This window comes from Lutra lutra, chromosome 3, assembly GCF_902655055.1.
Source record: "Lutra lutra chromosome 3, mLutLut1.2, whole genome shotgun sequence".
NCBI lineage: Eukaryota > Metazoa > Chordata > Mammalia > Carnivora > Mustelidae > Lutra > Lutra lutra.
Window position 1 is genome coordinate 36646598 of NC_062280.1, and position 24641 is coordinate 36671238.

Sequence of the window (24641 nt, forward strand, 5' to 3'; positions counted from 1 at the left end):
GAGCAGGGTGGTAGAGATGGGAGCTGGGGGAGGGTGGGGAGGCCTAGCATGGTCTGCAGGAAGGAGGCCACTTTCAAGGGGTTTCTGGGCCTCCCAGATTTTCTTTCAGCCTCAGAGCAATGAGAAGTCACTGAAAGGCTTTAAGCAGGGGGAGGAGACTAAGGATGCCTGAATCACATTAACATTTTGAAAGATCAGTCTTGCTGCAGTGCTAACATCTCTGAAGGTGATTTGTGCTTCATAAGCAGGGCCAAGATTCAGTTACTGGAAGCAGAAGCTGGGGCGGCCCAGCCTAATGTGGATTTGAATCCCAGCTTCTTGCTTCCTTTCCAGCGTGGCCTTGGGCAAGCCAGCATTTCAGACTCTCAATTTCCTCCTATATAAAGTGGGGATAATAATACCTCCTCGCGCGTTGGTGTGAGGGATAAGCAAATTTCAGTAAACAAATAGTCTGGCCTGATACACTGTGATCTTCCCCTGGGGTTTTTAAAAGTAGCAATCTGCTTTGATATTATACAGAATACAAAAAAGCCAAAATTCAGCCCGTCATATGGACTTTCAGTTTTAAGTGTAGAAAATACCTTGGACTTCACCTGAACTTCAGCTATCCAGATGGGTAGTCTGGAAATACTGTCTGCGGCTTCATTAAACAACACGATAATAAAACAACCCCACAGTAAACTGTACAAGGTGCTGCGGCCATGCCTTCTGATTTTGGCATTTATCAGATGACAAACCATGGAAAGATGAACAACCAGAAAACATACAAATGCCAAAGGATCATCACAAACAGGGAAGCAAGGCATTGGCTGTGGGTTAAATGCATTTGTTGGTGATGATTAAGTCTGCTGAGTGTATTATATTTAGCCAGAGGGGGACTGGTAAGTGAGCCTCTGTTTTGATCAGGCCAGGTTTGGACATTCCAGTGCTGTCGTCTTCTAAGCAGCCCAGAGCCCTGCCGTAAGAGTGCTCCAGATGACCTTAAGTCAAGGGTCTTGTCAAAAAGGCTCAGGAACCAGCTTTAAGAGCCTCCCACCAGCCAGTGATGAGACAGTGTGAGCACCAAGGATATGAAACATATCAACTAGGTTTAATTTCTTGATTTAGTCATGACATTGACAAACATGTTGATCACCATTGCAACGTGATAGGAAACCAATATATTATTTTGAAAATTTGTGAATAAAGGAATCAAACATTTATCCTGTCTTTCTGACAAAAGCTGTGCCAGAGAGTGGCCGAGGGGGAATATTTCAGCTGAGAAACAGAGAAGGAATGACAGAGTTAGAGTATCACCACTCTGTGACCCTTCATAAATTAAGCGATCTAGATATTAATCATCAATGGCTGCTAATATAAAAAGATAGAAAGGACCCTCCCCTCCCCCCATTAGATGTTGCCTGATGGAAGGAGACAAAGAAATAAAATTTTGCCAAGAACAACAAAAGAACTGAACCGGAAACAAGAGAACTGGACCCATCCACAAATTTTTAGGAAAGGTAGGGGTGTTAAATAACATAGGCTATGGAAAACTACAGGGCAAATGGCCAGTTCCTTAAAAAAAAAAACAAAAACAAAAAAGCAAACAAACAAAAAAAGGAATTACAAGGGAAAAAGAGATAGAATGGAAACACAAAGACTTTAGTACCCACATATTACCCAACTACATGTATGGGTTAGAATAAACTAAGCATCTTTTTTAAACATCAGTGGGAAACTTCATTTCTTGCTGAGATATTTCATGATTCTTAAGGAATTATTATTAGGTTTTTAGGTGCTAACAGTATCCTGTTTCAGTTCTAAAAAATATTTATTTATTTATTTATTTATGAATGTATGTATTTTAGCAATGCAAACTAATGTATGTGCAGATGACTGGTATGCTATTTGCAATTTGCTTCAAAATAATAAGAGGGGTGATGGGAGTTTGGGATGGGTAGAAAGCACATTAGGCATGAGCTGATAATTATTGATGATGGGACACAGTCTCATCTCTATTTCCCTAATAGAAAGTTAAAAATCCATTGACCAATCCAAAATCTCTTGATCACTTTCTTGTAATATTTAGCTATTATTAATAGCATTATATTAACATGAAGTCTCACTTGGGCATTTCGTCCAGTTACTTTCAAGGGATGTCTGAGGGCTGGCCTTGGCAATTAGGAAATGTGCATTCTAATCTTACTTTCCCATTCACCAGCTGAGTGATTTCAGAACTTCAGCTCTCTGGGTCTTCCTGCACTCCTCTGGGAAAGGAGCGGCAGGGATGATTTCTATCATCCTGCTGGCTGTGTTTGCTTAGAGCGATGAAGAGATTTGGGTCTTACCGTCTGACTGTCTGGGTTAGAATCCCAGTTTTCCCATATGTATCCTCCAGTAAATTTCCTTAATCCCCCAGAGCTTTAGCTTCCAGATTTGTGAGATGGAAAGAACAGTAATGCCTACCCCAAAGGGATCTTGTGAGGATTAAATGAGATACTGAATGCATTCATTCTGTGAACACTGAGCACGAGCTTCCAGCTCTGGGAGGGGCAGAGGGTGGAGGAGTAGTAAGGAAAATCTGGAGCCTAACGGGGGATCCCAGACAACACTAAGTAAACACAAAATAAGAAGCAGGATTTCAAATAGCTAGCACTAGGAAGGAAATCCAACACAGCTATTTCAGGGAGGGCTACTTTCAGGAAGATGGGTCGCAATTTTAAATAAGTTGATTGGGTTAAGGAAGGTTGCCCGCCAGACGTGCATAAATGAATTGACTACATCTCAGTCTACCCTTGGCAATGTGTGGGGATTTTTGGTTGCCACATGTAGGGTGTGGGGAGGGGTCATTCTGTCATCTAGTGGATAATGGCTAGGGATACCATGAAACACCTCTCAAAGCAATATCCCCCACACCAAACAATTACCAAGTCCAACATGTGAATAGTGTCAGGGTTGAGAAACCTTAACAGAGAGAGAACAGCATGGCAAGGGTCCTGGGTCAGAAGGGAGCTTCTCATGTGTGGGGGACAAACGGAAAGCCAGCGTGGTGAGAAACCGGGATGGGGACAGAGCTACGTAGGTTGGGTTAGATGAGGGAGCACCTTTTAGAGTACGGTGAGGAACCCTGGAATTATCTCCAAAGAAGTGGGCAGCCCTTGGAGAATTTTGAGCAGGGGACGAAGTTAAGTTCGGCAATGCGCTTAGCACATATAAGCTCTCTAATAAATACTATCTTCACCACCACCTTTGTATCTTTGCTGCTTTGCCCCCGCCCAAATCCGGGCCTCAGCGCGGCCGCAGTAACTAACTCCTCCTGGCCAGCAGAGGGCGCCGGCCGACACTTGGCTTCCGGCCGCCCAGGGCGGGCCTTCTCTTGCCGTCCCCCTTCCTCCTCTTTTCCCCTCAGGAGAAGTCGGGAAGGTGGCGGTGGTGGTGGCGGCGGTGGAGGCGGAGGCGGTGGCGGCGGCGGTTGTCCCGGTCCGGCCGGTTGGTGTGGCCCGTCAGCCCGCGCTCCGCAGCGTCCGCGCCGCGCCCAGCGAAGTCGAGTCGAGCCGAGGCGGCCAGGTCCAGCGCGGGGGGCGCGCGCTGACGGAGGGCGGCGGCCGCGGCCAGGGCGGCCCATGGGACCGCGGGGCCCCCGGCGCAGCGCCGCCCGGCTCCCGCTCCTGGCCCTGCCGGCCTCTTCCTTCGGCGCCGCGGCCATGGCGGCCAGCGCGAAGCGGAAGCAGGAGGAGAAGCACCTGAAGATGCTGCGGGACATGACCGGTCTCCCGCACAACCGAAAGTGCTTCGACTGCGACCAGCGCGGCCCCACCTACGTGAACATGACGGTCGGCTCCTTCGTTTGTACCTCCTGCTCCGGCAGCCTGTGAGTGCCGGGCGGGCGTGGGCCCTTCCCCCGTGTTGGGGGGCGGGGGAGCGGGCAGCAGGGCCGGGGGGGGGGTGCAGGCGGCGCGGGAGGCCAGCGGGGGCGCCCGCTCGGGCCGGCGCGGCGGTTGGGGCGCGGGCTCGCGGGGAGGGGCTGCGGAGGCCGGCGGGTGGGATGCGCTCTGCCCCTGCTCCCGAGCTGGGGATGCGCTTTCGGTTTCTCTGGGCGAGGGTCCCGGCCCAGGGCAGCCTTCGTGGGTGGGACGTGGGCGAAGGTGGGTTCTGGAAGGGGCGCCCGGGGCAAGCATCGCTGTTCCCGGCGGAGCCGGCGCCGTTTCCCTTGGGCCTCCGCTTGTTCTTCAGGGCATTGACCCGATGGGACTGTAGGGGAGACACGGGAGTAGGCTGGGAGGGCCGTGCGGGTCTTTTGTGTGCCTCTCTGGGCGGCCCAGGGTGGCGCTGAGGTTTCCAGTGAGGCACCTGCAAGGCGCCCGTAGAGAGGGTGGGGGAGAACCTAGGGTGGGAAAGGGCAAGGATGCGTAGCCTGGATTTTTTTTTTTTTTTTACTCGGATCGAAAGCACCGAAGTCACTGGGAGAAAGCAGGCACTTAGGAGTAGAAGCGGGATTAAAATGTCTTGATGGCAGAGATTTGAATCCCAAGGGAAAAGTTCGAGAGGCTTAATTGCGAGAGAGGGAGGCAGAGAAGCAGATGTGAGATTGTGGGGTTTTAGCTTTATGGTCCAGAGTCTTGAGTTTGGGGAAAGTTTTAGTGGAAATAAGATATTGACTAGAAGCTGTGTCATTGTACATGTGGTAGTGTCTGTAAGACTTCTATCAGTACCAATACAAGGCTGTATACAGAAATTGGGAGAGATGGGAAGACAGCATTGCTTCAGAAAAATGGAGACTACCGTCTTGAATAATTGGGATGGTTTGTGTTCTTTGCTTCATTAAGCTTTATTTTTATAATATTTTTGTTACTTTGTTACTGTGAAATTTTCGTTGGAAAGTTTGTGGATGATTTTTGGAACTGATGAATTGCTTTTATGTAGTAATGATCTTGTATTTAAAGTAGTCACTAAATATTCTTAAAACCTTTATTACACCAAAACATCTACTTAGGTTCTTTCATTTGTAGCATTTCTTCATAGAAATTAATCCCCCCCCCAAAAAAAAACCTTTGTAAGATTAATACTGAGACGGAGTACATAATATATTAGAAAATTCGTTATTTGGAAAATGCAGGACATGCCCAGCAGTGCTCCATTTGGTTTTTTCCCTTCATGTTGGGACAAGGCATTATTAGTCTTCCATGAATGTTTCTTTCTTCAACAAACATGTACCCGGTGTCTACTGTGTTCTGTGTGAAGCCTTGAGATGTGCTGATGAATACAGTAAAATCCCTGTTCTTTTGGAGCTACATTCTGCTAGGGGAGATGATAATATGTAAGTCATTAAATGAGAAAAATGTCTGGGATAAGTATGCATTAAAATAGTATGATAGCAGAGCCCTTGTTTGAGAGGTCACTTTTAGATTATAGTTAGGGAAGCACTCTGAGAAGTTGACAGTTAGTGATATTGAATTCCAACAGAATCATAGAGCTGGGTGGAATCTAGGAGATAGTCTGGTTCATACTTTTCATTTACAGATAAACTGACATGGGTTAGGCAACTTTGGTTCTAGAATGAAGCCAACAGTCCAGTGTTTTAATTTATATTTGATTTTTATTATGTGCATAGTAAATATGTCCTGTGTTTACTAGACACAAGATCCTTTGGTACATATGAAATACTTGGTTTGAAAAAAATGTAAGTAGTTACTGTTTTGAATTTCTGGCGTTTCTCTGTGGTTCTTCACAAGTCTATCAGGGCAACATTTTCTGCAGCAAAAGTATGAGATCAAGAAATATTTACACATTTCCTAAAACCCACATTTCTGAAGCATTGTATATAAGACAATATCTCAGTGTAATGACAGTTGTTTATTTTAAAGACTTTAATCTGTGAGAGATAGGACTTCTATCTCCATTCAGGGATAATTTTACAAATGTTTATTGCTTGACTGGCCTATGTCATACATTGTGGGAGGCACTGGTATTCCTTGGATCCTCTTAAATTTAAGGAGCCTGCATTTTAAATAAACAGTGATGGTACGTTGTAATATTTCCTTTCTCTAAATGAGCTATCCCTGAAATATGTAAATGGATAGACGAAGCTTCACAAAAGATGTGATGCCTGAGCAAAGACCTTTAAAGACAAGATCCATGTGACTGACTGCTTCATGTTGTTGAAAGAATAAGACTCGTGAGTTGGATAAACCTGGTCTTAAATCCTGGCTTTGCGTATTAGCTGTATGGCATTGGCAGTGTCACTTAGTCTCCTTGAGTTTGAATTTTCTCATCCATGAATACTGAGAATAAAGTTTACCTTGTAAATTTTGGATGTAGATTAGTTTTCAGTATTAGAGATAATATGTGTTTAACATCTCATTTGATGCCTGGTACGGAATGGCTGCCCAGTAGATCGGAGGTATTAACAAGGGAGGAAAGGGTATTCCATGAGTAGGGAACAGTATTGGAAAAACATTGAAACAAGATGTAACCCCTGTAAAAATCTATGAGTTTGGATTTTTCTTTGTTTTAAGTAAGACTTTTTCCAGTGGCTTAATGATGTTGCCTAGATTTCTCTCATCCATAGATGGCTGCTTCCAGCTCCTAGGGCTGCATATTGCTTTATTTTATATTGGTGTCCCAACTTTTACAGAAGTTTTGCACTTCACTCAGATCATATAGCTGCCTTAAAGCAGTGCCCTGATTGGATTCATATTCTACAATGACTTTATTGAAACAACAAAGATCTCCAAATAGAATTCTCAAGTCAGAAATCTGGGATTCTTGGGAAGGAAGGAATAGATGCTGGATCAGACGTCTACTGTAGAAATAATAATGAAGGGATCTATTGAAGCTCCTAAGGATTTCTGTTCTTGAAAAGCAGCAATAAAGGAAAATAATTTGAGAAGAATTAAGTAACTATTGAGTAATTATTATATGTTTACTATTTTGACGATATGGATACTTGGAAGACAATAATTTTGAAATCAGATTCTGACACTGCCACTAGCATTGAGACTTAGGGCAAGGTATTAAGCCTGGCCACCATGTGTCAGTTGGCCTGGATCCATCTCTTCAGCCTTAGTTTCTTTTGCATTAAGAAAATGATGCATAGCTTAAGGTTGGTATAAGGATTAGATTATACAATTTGAGTAGTTATTGAACATATACTATATGAGAGGATGAGGCTAAGCAGCGGATTTACAAAGGATAAAGCTTCTAGCTACCATTGGGGAAACTTGATTGCCTAGAAAATGCTTGTATACAATAAAGAGTATCTGCTGTCATGAATTCTAAGTTTTAGAGGTTAGTCACATACCTTTTATCATTAATTTAACAGTATCTTTGCTTAAACAAATTGAACAAGCATCTTACTGTTTATTTTACTAGACTCAGAGAATCTTCTTCTGGGTGACTGTCATATACTTGTTTGGTGCTCATTCAGAGTATATAACTGAATTCAGTTTGTGGAACTTTAAATTTAGAGGCAGTTTTACTATTTATTAATGAGGTAGAATGGGGGTATTGTAACAGATAGATTTGTTACTTTCTTTCATGTTCTAGCTACCAAAATACTTCAAATTATGAATGGATAGCCTACAACAAAACATTGGCCTTCATGCCAAAGAGATTTAGTTGATTTAAAGACGAGGTTTAGACCAAATTATTTAACATTAGTTTAATCAGTAAATAAGAATTGTTCGTCTTTAAAAAGTGATTGACAAGTTTTTCAGGGAGGGTTTAGGTAAAGTAAAAAATAAATTTAAGAAACACTGTCTCAGTTCCAGCTATTTTATATGGACAGAGTATTTAAAATGGGAATTTCATAGGTGTATAGATAGAGCTTGATATTAACTTACACGTTGTTAATTTTGTGTGCATTTTGACGTTTATGGTGAATATTGCAAGAATTTTTAAAGTTAGATGAAAAGGCATTTAATTTGTTTTTATACGTTTTATACATTTATTAACATTAGAGAGGATTGAAGTCAAATACTTTTTGGAGCTCTGTTTATAATTTTCAAGACCTTGTGAGATTATAGTGGGCAGTGATTATATCTTTAATTCCTTTTTCATTTTTTTTTTTTTTAGTACTCTAATGTGGCTATATTTGATGAGGTATTTTGAAAATATAGTACAATTTCAATTTAGTGTAAGTGGGAAAATTATTTGATCCCATTATGAAGGACAATTTTTAAGCAGATTGGCACTAGTACATATGTTGGGGATATAACATAGTATTTGTTGAAATGGAAAATATAATAATAATAATAACTATTAGTCACATTTATTGAGTGCTAGCTGTGTGTCAGGTGTGATTCTAATAAAAATCTTATGAAGATTCCTCCTCTGCCCCCCAACTTCAAATTGTAAAATTTGCTTACATTCTTAATGCTTTGTTGTGATACCCTGAACTAGGTATCCAGAACTAATGAGATCCACCACTAACAAAGGTATATATGTTTCCCATGAATTATTGTAAATTATTTGTGAATTCTGTATTTTGGGGATTTAAATAGTAGATTTTAACTTCATGTTTATTTTAAAAGCAGAACAGATAATCTATGGATGTACGTGCATTTTTGCCTTACAGCTATGCTTTTTAAAAAAATTTTAAAGGAAGTTAGCTTTTCTTAACTTTGTGTTTTCTTTGAGTTTTATTCAGAAACTGCTGTTGTATATTGTGAGTATAATGGGAATTCGGTGGTACCTGTTTTGAATTTGACCCATCTATCCTGCCATGAATGAATTCTCTTGCTATTTTCTTTATCTGAATTGTAATTAAAACCTCTCGCCCTATGCATGTAGGATAGATAGTGATTAGATTTATTTGAAAGTAAATTATGTATGTATGCATATATATGTATGTTTTTATATACTTGGGTTTTTTTAACATAATTGTTAATTTGCCAGTCTTTTTTAACGTAACATGTAGTACTTCTCTTTGAATGTGGTTCCCCTGATTAGATTCTATGCCCCATTGATATAACCCAGACTCACATCGTGTTTACAATGTTTAGAATTTTAAGTTAACTTTTTTTTTAAGATTTTATTTATTTATTTGACAGAGAGAGAGAGATCACAAGCAGGCAGAGAGGCAGGCAGAGATGGGGGGGGGGAAGCAGGCTCCCCACTGAACAGGCAGCCTGATGTGGGGCTCTATCCCAGGATTCTGGGATCATGACCCAAGCCGAAGGCAGTGGCCTTAACGCACTGCGCCACCCAGGTACCCCTAAGTTACTTTTTAAAGTAAGTTGAGTGCTGGATTGTTCTAGATCTTTTGTTCAGTCTTTTTCCAGTTCTTGTTTACAGTTAAGTAACAGCTTTTCATGGTTATTGAATTTAGTTGTCTCTAAAATACTTTGTTTTTATGGAAACAGTTCTTACTTGTGTCAGTATTTCACAAAATACTCACTTCAACTATATATTTACCAAATTCTGTGCCAACTGTGTTACCAAGTTATTATATTAAACAACTCTTGATAAACTTAAAACTCAGTTGGAAGGAGCAGGAGAGCATGGCTTCCTAGCTATGAATGTTTGTTGTGCAGTAGCCCTTTGCTGTAGGTTTTTCAGTAGGGAGGAGAAACATGGATTCACCTCGCAAATTGATTAAGAGGGACTCTTCTGTGGTACTGTGAACATCTTCTTGTCCTGGGAAAACTCTTAAGCATATGTGGTATGGTGACATCACATTTTCACTCTTTTCTATACAACATGCATAATGTTCATATTCTTGAGAAACTCCTGTGGAGATATTCAGGACTGGAGCTGTTACCCTTTGCGTTTTCCCCCAACTCATTAATGGATTTCCCGCTTCATATGGTCAGAGTGATAATTGGTTAGGAATACCCATATATATGAAAGGGGAATCATTCATAACTTTGGGTACTTCAATTAGTAGCAGATTCCTTGTGACATTTTTTATAGGCCCACATGTGAGAGCTCTTGCCCTACAGACCCCTGATTGGGTGTGTTAAGAATGAAATTCATTTACTTCTATTACAGTAAGGATGGGAAACTTGTTTAAATTGTTCAGAATATGAGGAATGATAGGGTTTTTTTGTTTTTTGTTTTTTTTTATTTTTTTATTTTTATTTTTATTTTTTTTAAAGATTTTTATTTATTTGACAGATCACAAGTAGGCACAGAGGCAGGCAGAGAGAGAGAGGAGGAGGAGGCAGGCTCCCTGCTGAGCAGAGAGCCCGATGTGAGGCTCAATCCCAGGACCCTGGGATCATGACCTGAGCCGAAGGCAGAGGCTTTAACCACTGAGCCACCCAGGCGCCCCTGTTTTCTGTTTTTTTTTTTTAAATTAGAACATATTTCTTTCAAAGACTCCTGAGTAAGACGTGGTCTCTCTTTGATCGGTACTATGCTGTTTTAGAGGGAGGGAAGTCATAATTACACCTTGCTTTTATTCTGGTTGCTTCTTTTAAGGGGTATATTAACTATAGCATGCTCTAAGGAATTTCATCAGGATGATAAGGAATCTTAAAACTATGTATGAGAAGAACATTTGCAGGAGCCAGAAATGTTAGTTTAAAGAAGAAAAGACTAGTGGGTGTGGGGAGCTGTACATATGGTCACTATCTTTGGGTAATTTTAAGGCCTATATGTGAAAGAGGTAATAGATATATTCCCTAGGGGGAGATAGGAGACAAGTGTATGGAAGTTACAGAGAAACATGCATGTTGACAAAAGGAAGAGAGGAATTTTTCTTGTTGTTGTCAAATTCTAAAGATTCTTGTTCTTCCCCCATTTTTTTGTTAGACTGTGCAAGCTCTTTGATGGGGAGAGTTAAAAATCAGTGGAACTAATAATATGGGAACATGTGAAAACTCTTTGGGAACATGTGAAAACTCTTTTTTGTCTTCAAAACTTTATCTCTTACTCAGTTAATCTTGGTGGCTCTAACTTGGAACAATTGTGTTCAGTAGGTACCTCTACAAAAAGATCTCTGGTGTCTAGTAAAGAGACTTGATACTTCAGAAATTTTAGAAGTTCCTCAAACTTTTTCATCAAAGATAATAATCTATAAGTGTATGTCAGTTAAATTTGGTTTTGAAGAGCAAGAACTGTTTATCTCCATTCTTGTTTGTGCTCAGTTTTGTTTTGTTTTTTTTTTAAGAGTTTATTTATTTGACAGAGAGAGAGAGATCACAAGTAGGCAGAGAGGCAGGCAGAGAGAGGAGGAAGCAGGCTCAGTGCTGAGCAGAGAGCCCGATGCGGGGCTCGATCCCAGGACCCTGAGATCATGACCTGAGCCGAAGGCAGAGGCTTAACCCACTGAGCCACCCAGGCGCCCCTGTGCTCAGTTTTTAATTCAGTTTTAATTTTTATCAAAAGAACATATGCCTATAATTTAAATAGGCAAAGGCTTTAAATGAACAACAGTAGTCACCTGTTCCCTTCCTCCATTTCTGATTGCCCTAGACAGTGACTGTCAACTTTTGTCTCTGCCCTCCTTCTATGTTTATCTTAGTATTTCTAGCTAACACACAGCTGGTTAAAAATATTTTTCAGTTTGGCTTTATATATTGACTTCTGCTGTAGGAGGAGGGAGATAAGGATTTGGTCCTCTTCACACTTCTTTTTCCTTTTCTACCTACTGTCTCTACCTCTTCCATATAATGTTATCACAGTTGTTGGCTAAATCACTTATTTGGTATTTGCCTTGTTGCAAGTATACGTATTGTTCTCAGCTGAGTCATACAGTATATTGCTATTATTTTCTTACTTGTATAACTTTTTTCCCCAGGAAGTTTGTACTTGTGTAGTTCTCATCATTTCCTTTTTCATACATGTATCATTAATATATCCCCAGATAAAAAGTCTCCAGCTGAGGCATAAAACTTCTTTCAGTATCATCAGATACATAAGGTACCTATTTATTTTTGTTTTAAATTGATAAATCTTTTCTGGGTACTTTTGTCATCTTCTAGTCTGGAAATGTTGCTCTCTAGACCTGCTATGCAGTGATCATCCTGGGACTTTTCTTCTGCCTTCATTCTGGAAATTCTTTTCATGCCTAACCAGTGTTGGACCCTCTGTTTTCAGGACCCCCACATCTCCCTTGGCCTCCTGATTGAAGGTCACTGGGATATTATCTTGAGAGGTGTATGGCTATAAATGTCTCATTCCACTTCATTTTTAAATTGATAGTTTGTACCTATTCATAAGGTGGAAATACTTTATCCTTGAGGTTTTAAGGCAGTGCTTAATTATCTTCATATCCTTAGTATCAATGTTGAGAAGTCTGATGCTATTTTTTTTTTAAGAATTTATTTATTAGAGGGAAAGAATCTCAAGTAGACCCCATGCTGAGTGCAGAGCCCAAGTTGGGGCTCCATCCCAGACCCTGGGATCATGACTTGGGCTGAAACTAAGAGTCAGACCGTTGACCGACTGAGCCACCCAGCACCCCCTGATGCTCTTATTACTGATTCTTTGTGCCCCATTTCCCCCCTCCTTCTTTGGGATTATATATGATCTTTTTTAAATTCCTGTTTTTCTGAACTGTACATGGAAACATTTTGGTTAGGTCTTTGTTCAATATTGTAGCCATTCTTTTGGACTCATTGGTTTGGAAGTCATGTGTTTGTTGTTGTTGTTGTTGTTTTAAGTTCAGAGATATTTTCTCCAATATTCTTTCTTGTTGGTGACTGAAAGAGCCTGGCTGCCATTTTTCTAGGATCCAGTTGAGTGAGGAGATGAGGGGCATGTAATCAATCATTCAGTAGGTAAAGTCTCACTTAATTCCTTAGTTTTTAGCAGGGTGCCTGATAACAGTCCTTAGTTATGACTGAGTCCGGGGTCTGTTTGGATAATCTCTGCAGATTAAATTGTTATTCAGACTTCTGCGTAGGGCCTGGTAGAGGTAGTCTTGTGGCTGAAGGGGAACTGGAAGTTTATTTTTGACCCTATGTGAATCCCCCTAACCTGCCTCTCATTCCTTTAGTGAATCTTTCAGGGGTTCTATAGTGGGAATCAGCTTCTAGTTGGCCTCTCTCTGAAGGAGCTTCTGTTTTGCTTTTCTTTACTCTGCAAAGTCAGTTATCGTTGGTATATTCACTTTTTATCTTCTAAAACTTGTTACTGGAGACCTATAGTTTGCTTTTGGCCTCCTCCCTTATTCTCTGCCCCTCTATCTCTGCAGGTTAATGCCTTTTTATTCCTTTGCTTTCATTTCAGTGAGGTTTGGAGAGGTTTGTGAAGACCTTCTTGGGTTTTGTCTGCTTTTTTTTTTTTTTTTTGAGAGAGAGAGAAGGAGAGAGCGTATGCATAGGAGCGCATTAGCAGGGTAGGTGGAGAGAGAGGGGCGGAAGGAGAGTATCTTAAGCAGGCTTCCCAACCAGCGCGGATCTTGGAGCTTGATGGCAGGCTCAGTCTCACAACCCTAAGATCATAACCTGGGCCAGAATTGAAGAGTTGGTGCCCCCTCTTTTGAGTTGGGGGGGTGGCCACATTTAACTGGGATACCTTAATTAGGTTTAAATTGTTACTTGAGTATTATTTTTTAGATGTCTGTCCTAAGTGTTACGAGGACTTTACAGTGTAGTTTTGTGACTTTCAGGGAAAAAACAAAACAGAAAACGAAAATAACAAAAATGTGGTTTACGTTTTGTGTGTGTGTTTTCAGTATTTTAAATTGGGTTCTGGATAGACTAATATTTTGGACTGTCCAGTACATATAGTGCCTTGGCATCAGTAGTTTGTAAAATCTAGATGTCCTGTTAAAGGCATCGTCCATCTGTTGTAGACTTTTAAGTATATAATTTTTCTGAATTAAACATTTATATGTAATATTTTTACTAAATAACTAGGATTGGGATAGATCTAAATGTCAAATTAACTTTATTACTTTATGTCAGGATTAGCAACCACATAAATTTCCACAGTCTATTAAAATATTTTAACCAGCTTCTCTCCCAGCAGGAGAAAAGTAATGAATAAAAGTAAACAAGCTTTCTTATTCACGTCACATACATTGTTATTTGAGTTTAACAAATGGCTATTTGCAAGATTGTTTGAGGCATAGTTAAGAGCAGCATACTGGTGGACATATGGAATGAGTCACACAATCTGGTTACAGTCCTACCTGGGTGGTGGCCGTTAAAACTAAAGCTCCTGGGGATCTGCATATGACTTAATTATACTGCTAAAACATATTGGGCTTACTAGTAGGTGACTTTGGAACTTCTTGAAACCAAATAACTGGCAAACATGCTTTCAAAATATCAATACTGTTGTTACTAAATGTGTCATTATTTAATTTTTTTTTTGCACTAGAGACTTAAAATGTGTATTTTAGGATCTGAAATGGGTCACTATATTGGCACTACAGAAATGATGTGGCTTACTTGTCCAACACTCCCATCCAGTAATTATGACTAATGTCATTACAGTAAGCTGTTTTATAAACATTGAATTCACATGACAGCTAGACTAGACTTAGCAAAAAAAGGGAAGTGGCACCAACGTCCACAAATACTCCTTTGAAATAACTAGATAAGTAATTCAGTTTTGATTAGATTTCATTCAGTTAAATGATCAGATTTGGTAGGTAGAGAAGAAGGTAGGTCCACTAATGAGAAAATATTTAATTAGTGTGAAAATTGTGGTTACTGCGAATAGTAACATAGAATCAAGATGATAGTGTTTTGTTTCTTTAAACTACATCAATATTAACTTTTTTGGTATACAGTTATATGAGTCTTTAACGTGTATGGATTCGTGTAACTTCTGCCACAGTCAGCTGCCACCACCCCTGAAGACTCTTCTTAACCCTTATCTGTTCCTATGCCAACTACTGTTAGTTCTCTCAACACTTTAGTTTTTCTTTCTGAGAATGTCATGGAAATTCTGTCTTAAGTATGTAACTTTTTCAGATTGACGCCTTCACTCAGCAGAGTATCTTTAAGATTAATCCAAGTTAGTTGCATATTCCAATAGTTCATTTCTCCTTCGTACTGAATAGTTAGTATTCTGTTGCTTGTGAATTTATCCATTTCCCATTTGAAGGATAGTTGGGTTTCTAGTTTTTGATTCATATGAATAGAGCTGCTACAAATATTTATATACAGATTCTTGGGTGAACATAAGTTTTCCTTTCACCTGGGTAAATAAGAGTGGGATAGCTAGGTCATATGGAAATTGTATTAATGTTATTTAAAAAATGACAGTTTTTTGTTTTGATTTGATTTGATTTTCCCTTTCTGCTGGCTTGAAAGCTGTAAATTCCATGTACTTTCATGGTCATCATTGAAATTTAATTCTCCATATTGACATTCTAGAGTTAATCTGTATTTTAACCTTTCCCTAATAACACAAGGTCTTTAAAAATACAAAGTACCCTCACTTAAGGGCTGTTGTTGGTGAGACATTAAATTTGTCCCTGTTCTTCCTCATAAATTGGACATTTTAAAATCAGATGATGTTTGGTTTTACCTAAAGGTGTTTACCAGTTTCTTTCCTTACCTCTTTGCATTTCAGGACCTTCCTGGGGTCCTTCTTCTATTATCTGTATTTTTTCAGTGAGGATCTCCTGGGGTAAACTCTTGGTTTTTGTTTATCTGAAAATATTATTTTGATCTTATACTTTCAGAGATAGTTTTGCTGGATTCACAACTGTTATTTTTTTCTTACTACTTAAAGATAATGTTTTGTTATCTTTTGGTTTCTATTGAGAAGTCTACTTTTATTTATTTATTTATTTATTTATTTTTTTAAGATTTTTTATTTATTTATTTGAGAGAGAGACAGTGAGAGAGAGCATGAGCGAGGAGAAGGTCAGAGAGAGAAGCAGACTCCCCGTGGAGCTGGGAGCCCGATGCGGGACTCGATCCCGGGACTCCAGGATCATGACCTGAGCCGAAGGCAGTCGTCCAACCAACTGAGCCACCCAGGCGTCCCGAGAAGTCTACTTTTAGTCAAATTTTGTTTTCTTGGTCTTTTCTGTCTGACTGCTTTTAAGATTGATCTGTGTTTGAAGTTTCAATAAAATGTTTCTAAGAGTGGGTTTCATTTCTCTTGTTTTTGATAAGCTATAATTCTTGTATTTGTAGATGCATGCCTTTCACTGAAGGACCTGAAAAATCTCAGCCCTGATCTCTTCAAATATCACCTCTCTTCTTCATGTTTTTCATTTATACTCTCAAAAGTAAGAGTGTTGATTAGAGGGCACCTGGGTGGCTCAGACAGGTTGAGTGTCAGACTCTTGGTTTCCGTTCAGTTCATGATCTCAGGATCCTAAAACCTGAGCCCTCATTGGGCTCTGTGCTCAGTGGGGAGTCCACTGGAGATTTTCTCCTCCCCTTCCTCGCTTCCCATGCTCACTCTCTTTCTCGCAAAATAATAAATCTTTAAAGAGTGTTGATTAGATATGTTAGACCTTCTAATATCCTTTTTTCTTCCTTTTGTCTTAGTCTGTGCTGCTTTCTGGATGGTTTTTTCTGTCTTTTAATTCACTGATTTTCTAATCTGCTCTTTACCTTCTTTGTTGAGTTTTTAATTTCCACATTTATAATTTTTCATTTCTAAAAGTTCTGACTTTTAAAGTGCATGGTTATTCTAATAACTACATATATCTTGTTTATTTTTATGCTGTCTTTTATTTATTATAATGTCTCCTATATACTATATTTTCTGTTTTGTATTTGATCATTCCAATATCTAAAGTCTTTGGGAGAGGTCATTCTAAAGATGTTTCTACTGACAAGCTCAGTGTCATGTTTTGTTGCTGTGTGATGATTTTTTTTTTTTTTTTTTTTTTGCATAAATGGAAATTACATTCCTTCGGAGAGGATTTGCATATTCTTCTGTTGGGACCCAGGGTTACTACAGCCTGAAACAGCTTTATTTCTTATCCAGGGTCTTAAGTTAACAGGTTTGTCTCAGGTTCAGCTCTGTCGTCTTGTCTTAGCTGTTGTTGATTGGTATTTGCCTTCTGAGCAATACTAAATTTTGGATATAAACTGTGTCACTCTTCTGGTTTTAGCTCAGTTTTTATTTATTTATTTATTTTTTCCTTTTGGGTGGGGATCCTTAGAGATTTCCTTTACTTTGTAGGTAGCTCAACAATATGTTAACAGGATTATTTTGTTCATTTTGGTTTGTAACTTTCAGAGTATCTCTCATATTTTAGCAGAGGAAACTTTTCAGAATATCTGGTCTGCCATACAATTGAAAGTAGAAATTGGATGAGATTAAATAAGTACTTTATAAATACTAATTTTGTTCTGCCTTATTAACTTACATTTTGCCTATGCATTTGTAGTAAGCATGCTTGACATAAGACAGTTCCATGTTTGTTTGTTTTGTGGACACAGTATTTTCTAATTTAAATTTAATATGTACAATACAAATTTTAAGCTTGTATTATTTATTTTATCATTTCATAGAAAAAAATGTACATTCCTATTTTCTGTTCTTCTGAAAATAATGAATTACGGGAAAATTCCAACTTTTTTATTGTATATGGGGTGAATGTGTAGAGCGTTTTGTAGATGATTAAACCTAGGTAGGGTTTATATTCAATAAAGATCCAAAGGAATTCCAGTAAATTCTTTAGCTTGGCAATTAACATTTGGCTTATTTAGAGCAGTGATTCTCAACTAGAGGGATTTTGCTGCCTGGGGGAGATTTGGCAGCATCTGGAAACATTTTTTCTTGCCTCTACTGGTTGAGGATGCTACTGGTATTTAGTGCGTAGAGGTTGGGGATGCTGCTTTACATCCTACAATGCACAGAGCAGCTCCTTCGCAATAAACAGTTACCTGGCCCAAATGTCAGTAGTGCCCAAATTGAGAAACCCCTGATTGAGAGAAACAAAGTGAAGATAAGGTGTAGATGCTGGTAGATATATTTGGGAAGAAAGGCTTTCCAGTTTTTTTAGAAAAAATGAAGGAAAGCCTTAGAAAGGAAAATTGTTCTCCCCTTCCCATATTTTCTTCTCTAATTCTTCAGCACAGACATTCACATCCATATAGCCAGGACTTGAAAGTCCAAAATCTTTGACTACTGCTACTAGTCAGTTGGACTCTCTGTTATTTCTTGCTGTTTCTTTTTCCTCTTATAGAATAATGCATATTCATTGTGGAAAACTTGGAGAGAATAGAAAATTATAAATAGAAAAAAAAATCATCCTATCCCTATCATTTATATGCAAGAACTGCTAACATTTGGGGATATTTAGTTTGTTTTCTTTGCAGATATTTTTTATATAGTTCTGAGAATACTATATAATTTTCATCCTAAAAATTAAAATATAACCATAAGTATGCATAATGTTTACAATTTTATTGTCATTTAATCACTTCCTCTTTGATACTGAGGTGTTCCTGATGTTTTCCTGTTATAAATCCTGTTTGATAAACATCTTGGAGGTAGCTGTGTTTCAGATTCCTGTTTTAGAATAGTTTGTTAAAGGGTACTGCTAGGTCAGAAGGTGTGAATGAGGTTCTTGTCTTGATACAGATTGGTGAATTTATCCTACCATAGTGTATGAGATTATCAGCTTTCACTTTGGACTTAACAACTTTTTAACAGAATTATTTTATAAGCATGTAATATCTTTATAAAGCTTTTGGAGACTTAAAGGGGAAAAATCCGGGTATATCCTTGCATTGAGAGTATGGTTAATCTGCCTGGGTAAATGGGATATAAAAGGGTGATTAGAGAAGGCAACATGAACAAATGTAAAATTTCCTTGGAGTTACATAATTTGTATAATTATTCTGGCCTGGCAAAATTGTGTCTTGCAGTTGTGTAAATTGAGTCCTATTTTAAATGCACCGAGTCAGCTCACTTAAAGAAGTCCTGTAGTAAATGTTCTTGTTTAGTGGGAAAAAAATGTCTTTTCATAGTTTGGTTATGAGTTCATTCTGGTTGTATTTGTTTTGTAAGTTCAAAATTTTGTCACATATTTAAGTCATATGAATGCCTTCTTTATGCATAAGTAGACCCTGTGATACCGTAGGGCCATGATATTTGTAAGTGAATAAGCTATATATTGTACTGCTCTTATGAGAGGATATCTGTATAATATAACTAAAAAAGACTCAGAGGTTTCCTCATTTAATGTTCTGAGCAATATAGGGCCATAATTCTGTGCTCTAAAATTTCTTATCCAAAACATAAACCATTGTAATAGTGCTCGACATTTTCTCATTAGAAAATTATTCCTTTGCCTTTTACTTTTTTAAAAAGGATACTGTAAGAGAGGTGGAAAAGTAAATGGTTGGCTGGAACGAAGAAGGACGTATTAGGAAATAAGGAGAGACAAAGTTGCTAAGTTAGAGGGAGGAGTAGTAAAATTTAAGACAACAATAAGTTAATTCCTTCTTAAGTTATTTTGGAACAAGGTAGGATGTAATTACACATCATAAATTAATAAGCTTCCCTGAAAATGGTGAATCTAGTCTTGTTCTCATAATACAGATGAATTGGAAAAAGAAGCCTACTGCTTTAAATGAATAATGGCTTTCCTACATTTTCACTTTTGGAAATTTGGAAGATACTTTTATTTTTTATTTTTATTATTTTTTAAAGATTTATCTATTTTATTTCACAGAGAGAGAAACGTGGGTTGGGGGGGGTAAAGAATCTCAAGCAGATTCCCCACTGAGTGTGGAGCCCAGGGTAGGGGCGTGGCGTGGCGTGGGGTGGGGCTTGGTCTCACAACCCTGAAATCTTGGCTAGAGCTGAAACCCTGAGTCAGATGCTTAATCAGCTGAGCCACCCAGGTGACCCCTTGGAGATATTTCTGAAGCCTTAATTTATGATTGCAGATTTACTTGAAAATAATTCATTCCGTAGTTTTTTTCATAGCGAAGTTTGTAAGTTTTACAAGGATGAAATTGCTGTACTCAGTTTTTTCAACTGTGCAATCTTTGTTTCTGTATCTTGTAACTTAATCAAGATTTAGAAGTAAATGAGTTAGTTTAAAATTTAAAACAAAACCCAACTTAACATTTTCCTTCTTCAAAATATGAAACAGATAAAGTGCTTTGCCCTCATTCAAAGCATGATTCAAAAGATGTACCATCTATCTCTGACAGTTCTGTCAGAGAGAGAGGAGTGGGATATGATAATTGAGGACCTTCTGTTAGTTCTGAATTTCTCTTGTTGAATTACAACATTGTGAATTTCTAGGATTATTATACACCATATTTATTCAAAAATGTTTTCAGGTTATTTTTGGAAGACCTTTGATTCATTTATTATTTTACATTGTTGTTAAATCTCTCAATTAGCATGATGACTATGACAAATTATGTAAAAGTATTAATAATTGTTCTAGAACTTGGATTCCAAATGAGGCCTTTGGCAGAGGACATGGCTTAAACATAATTTTATGAAACTTTGCATAGATTATTTAACCCTTATTTTTGTAGGTGGTAGAGTATTATATATATACTCTATGTTATAGTTGGACAAAATATATATATAATTGGACATAATATATAACGTATGTTATAGTTGGATAAAATGTAAATAGTTTTTACTCTTCTCTGAGTGCTTTTCTATGAGTTTTTTATGTGCACTGTAAACATCATCAAGAAACATAGAGATAAAGTTTTCTTAAGGCCATCTATACAGAAAGGCTTCAAGACTGTAAAAGAACTAACTTGAGAGGCATTTAATCATGTATCCAGGTATTTCTTGAGTTCCCTCATGTCTTTTAAGTTTCTTCTTGAGCACTTATTACTTTCTGAGGTGATTGAAAATGTCCTTTATTATAAATTTTTATTTGAATTGAAGGAGAGGCGAGACTTCATTCTTATGGGTTAATAATTTCCAGTTTTCTTGGGTTTTCAGTTTTCAGATCAGTCTCAAGCTTAAAGGTAATGGCTATTTGATTAGAATATGTGTATAGCTCCACACTTAACAAAATATTGTCATTTTCTTAGGAAACGTGAAAATATTTAAATGGTTAATTACTTTTTGAATTCTTTACCATAGAGTTCTTACATAGTCTTCTTCCATTAGAAACACAGTAAAGCAATATTTTATTTCCTAGAAGCTCATGTGTTACAGGTGCCATGTATTCCTAACTAGATGGTACTTGAATTTATATTTAAATGCATTATTTAATGTGAACCTAACTTACCTTGAAATATCTGTTATGGGGATTAATAGTTTAAAATAATTTTTTAATACTTTTAGTTTATAAGTGAACACTGTTCACTTTAAATGTTTAAATGTGCTGTTAAAAATGTTTTACACTGATGTGTAATTTTTAAGATACATAGTAATAAATTTGTAAATATTTTATCTTTCAGGAGAGGGTTAAATCCACCACACAGGGTAAAATCTATCTCCATGACAACATTCACACAACAAGAAATTGAATTTCTGCAAAAACACGGAAATGAAGTAAGTGTTTTTACAATTTTTAACTTTTTTGTTGGCAATCATTTTAATAAGATTTAATAAGTTGCTTAGAATGGTGACTTTCACTGTTTAAAAAGTTATCTTTGTATTCTATATTTAGATATTTTAGAATTACTCATTTAATAATGTACTTAGAATTAATATCTACTAAATATCTAATAAATGCATTTATCCTGAGGTGAAACATGTATCTAAATTCATCAGTGTTGAATGTAAAAGGCATTTTTGGAGGACATCTAGTATTGTAGTAACCATTAGTTTTTGCTTTAAAAGGCCAAAAGAGAGAGAACAAGAAAGAGAAATAACTTTGTGGTACTGTAGTAAACTTCTCTTAGGCCATTGTGTGATCAGCTTTTACTTGAGGTCCCCTCATGCCTTTTTATTATATGCCGAACTTTCTGTTGAGCAGGTGCTGGGAGGAAAGGGGGCTGGCGGTGCTGGTGGCAGCCCATCATTAAGGGGGAACCCAGTAAGAATTTGGAGAGGAGCTTTTTCCTTCTAACTCTGCTTTAATGGGTTTCCAGTAATTGCATTCTGATTGTTTGCTTTCTTGTTTTTGGTTTTATGTTTTTACCATGCTGTTGGTAAAAGTGGTGATCTAATAATTGAAAAAACTATAAAATTGACAAGAAAAGTGGACATTTTGGGATAAGATTGAGGCAGTCATCCTAATTGATTAATAATAACCATTATTCCTTATTTAATAGGAAGGAGTATTACTTTAAACTATTCTGCCTGCATATTTTTGATAGAAAGTTGTTTTAAGATTTTATTAGTTTTAATTTTTTTCACCCTGAGATGTTATATGTAAACATTTTATAATTTGCCTCTCTTTCTTCCTTAACATTTTGATAGTAGTATCTTAAACTTGCTTGTCTTCTTGTTATGCACATGTCATTTTGGTTCTAAAACAGTGAAGAAGTATAAATTAAAAACTATGAAATATTTTTTAATACATGATATAGAGAAGTGAACACACTATTTTGCTGATAAAAAATTATTTTGCATAATCAACTTCCAGACTGATATGGGAAAATCTAAAGCTAGAGGAAAGGGCAGAAGATTTGTAATGGCTGTAAGTATAGAATAATATATTTACCAATTGAAATACAGTTTGAACTATTTATATATAAAGTTTGAGATTAGACCAGTAGTGTAAAACTTTTAGTTGCACTCTTAGAATGTTGGCCTAGAGTGCAAAATTTTGGACATCAGAATGTGGAGTTAGAAATAAATATTATTCTGGGGGCACCTGGGTGGCTCAGTGGGTTAAGCCTCTGCCTTTGGCTCAGGTCATGGTCTCAGGGTCCTGGGATCAAGCCCGACAGCGGGCTCTCTGCTCAGCGGGGAGCCTGCCTCCCCCGCTCTCTCTGCCTGCCTCTCTGCCTACTTGTGATCTCTCTCTCTCTGTCAAATAAATAAAATCTTAAAAAAACAAAGAAAAATATTATTCTGTTCTTAGATTAAAAATCTAAATTCAGAGTATTTATTCAGATAAATTCAGAGTTGTAGAACTAAAAAAGTAACGGTCCATTGGAGAAGAAAATGAAAACATCTGTACCTGTCAAGGAAGTAGCTAAGTTTGGGTGAAGACTGGTCTCCACATACTAAGATTGAAAGAACCTTTAATTTTGGTAAGAACGCTTAACATAAGGTCTCCTCTCTTAAAAAAGTTACAAGTATCAATACAGTATTCTTAGAAAGAGGGATAGTGTTGTACATTAAGTCTTTAGAACTTCCTCATCTTGCATAAGTGAAGTTTGTACCCACTGACTAGCAATTCCCCATTCCCCCTTCTGAGCCCTTGCCATTTGCCATTCTACTTTCTGCTTCTGTGAGTTTGACTGTTTCAGATACCTCGTGTAAGTGGAATCAGACAGTTTTTGTCCTGCTGTGAGTGGCTTATTTCAGTTAGCCTTGTGTCCTCAGGGTTCAATCATGTTGTCAAATATGGCAGTCATTAAGATTGATAGCAAAATAAATTTAGAATATATACAAAGAAATCCTTGATGTTGGGCAACTCATATCAAAATAGAAACAGAATGTAAACTTAGAGGTGACTGGAATGGGTTCATGAATATTAATCCTAAAAAGAGTTGTGCAAATTGGTAGGCCACTTGAACACTCACCAAGGCACTTGCTGTGCTAGGTACTACGGATGCATTTATAGGCATTTCTCATAAGCTTAGCTGACAGCTTAAAATCTAGTTGGGGAGACAGATAATGTAACAGTGATAGTATGTGTTAGATAATTAATGGTAACAATAAAAAGTTTCAGAAGTATGAATATGGAAAGAGGCTCAACTTGTTGGTGAAAAGGACAGGATTGGAAGATCTCATAGAGGTAAAAACAGTTAGGACCTAAGCTGGCAGGAAGATACTGGTTTGGTTCATTTATTTTTAAGTTAGTTTGTTTATAAGTAATCTCTTCATCCAGCGTGGGACTTGAACTCAAGACCCCGAGATCAGAAGTCACATGCTCTTCTGACTAGCAAGTACCCTGTGGCAGGAAAAGATACTGAAGGCAGATCAAACACAGTGCACAAAGAAGAAGGAAAATTTATGATAGTTCATACTATTAGAAAATATACCAACTTTTTAAATGTTTGTTAAGGAAGACACACATACTTTGTGTCCCTAAGAACATCTTAAAACCAAAGTATTGGGCTGGGTATATTTAATTCTTAACAATAGTAACAGTATCTGTGTTTTTAAAAACTTAAGAGATGCATAGAAGGTGAGGATTGATAGGAAATGCAGAATGGTTAACAACTTAAAAACTTCATAGACTTCAAATGCAGATGCTTCATTATCAGTTTACCTTATTTAATAAACATTTAAATCATAAGTATAACATGCACAGAGAAAAGTATATAAATCTTAATTTTTCATTCCAAAACATGTTGCCGTATTCTTTGTGTCATCTGTCAGTAGTTTGGAAAGGGCCATACTTAATCACTTACATTTTGGTTTAAAAAGACACTACTGTTGGGGCACCTGGGTGGCTCAGTGGGTTAATAAGCCTCTGCCTTCGGCTCAGGTCATGATCTCAGGGTCCTGGAATTGAGCCCCACATCGGGCTCTCTGCTCCGCAGGGAGCCTGCTTCCTCTTCTCTCTCTGCCTGCCTCTCTGCCTACTTGCGATCTCTGTCTGTCAAATAAATAAATAAAATCTTTAAATTAAAAAAAAAAAAGACACTACTGTTATACATCTTATGCATGAATGGGTCATGCCTGAAGAGGAGTGCTTCACCAGTTAACAGTAAACTGACTGACAGCAGTCT

General features: G+C 37.9%; 1 protein-coding gene across 10 annotated transcripts in view; it reads left to right on the forward strand.

The window, feature by feature from the left end:
• Positions 1 to 3387: 3387 nt before the first annotated feature.
• AGFG1 (ArfGAP with FG repeats 1) overlaps positions 3388 to 24641 on the forward strand; it is an 81386-nt gene continuing 60132 nt past the window's right edge. For 3 of the 10 annotated variants that reach the window (XM_047721191.1, XM_047721198.1, XM_047721200.1), the window contains exons 1-2: positions 3389 to 3850; positions 21246 to 21339. In XM_047721191.1, coding sequence (XP_047577147.1) covers positions 3603 to 3850; positions 21246 to 21339 — 342 coding nt within the window. In that variant the 5' untranslated portion in view covers positions 3389 to 3602. Of the gene's footprint in view, positions 3851 to 21245; positions 21340 to 24641 lie in introns of all 10 variants that reach the window. The other 7 variants (XM_047721193.1, XM_047721196.1, XM_047721201.1 and 4 more) reach the window with 5 other exon arrangements.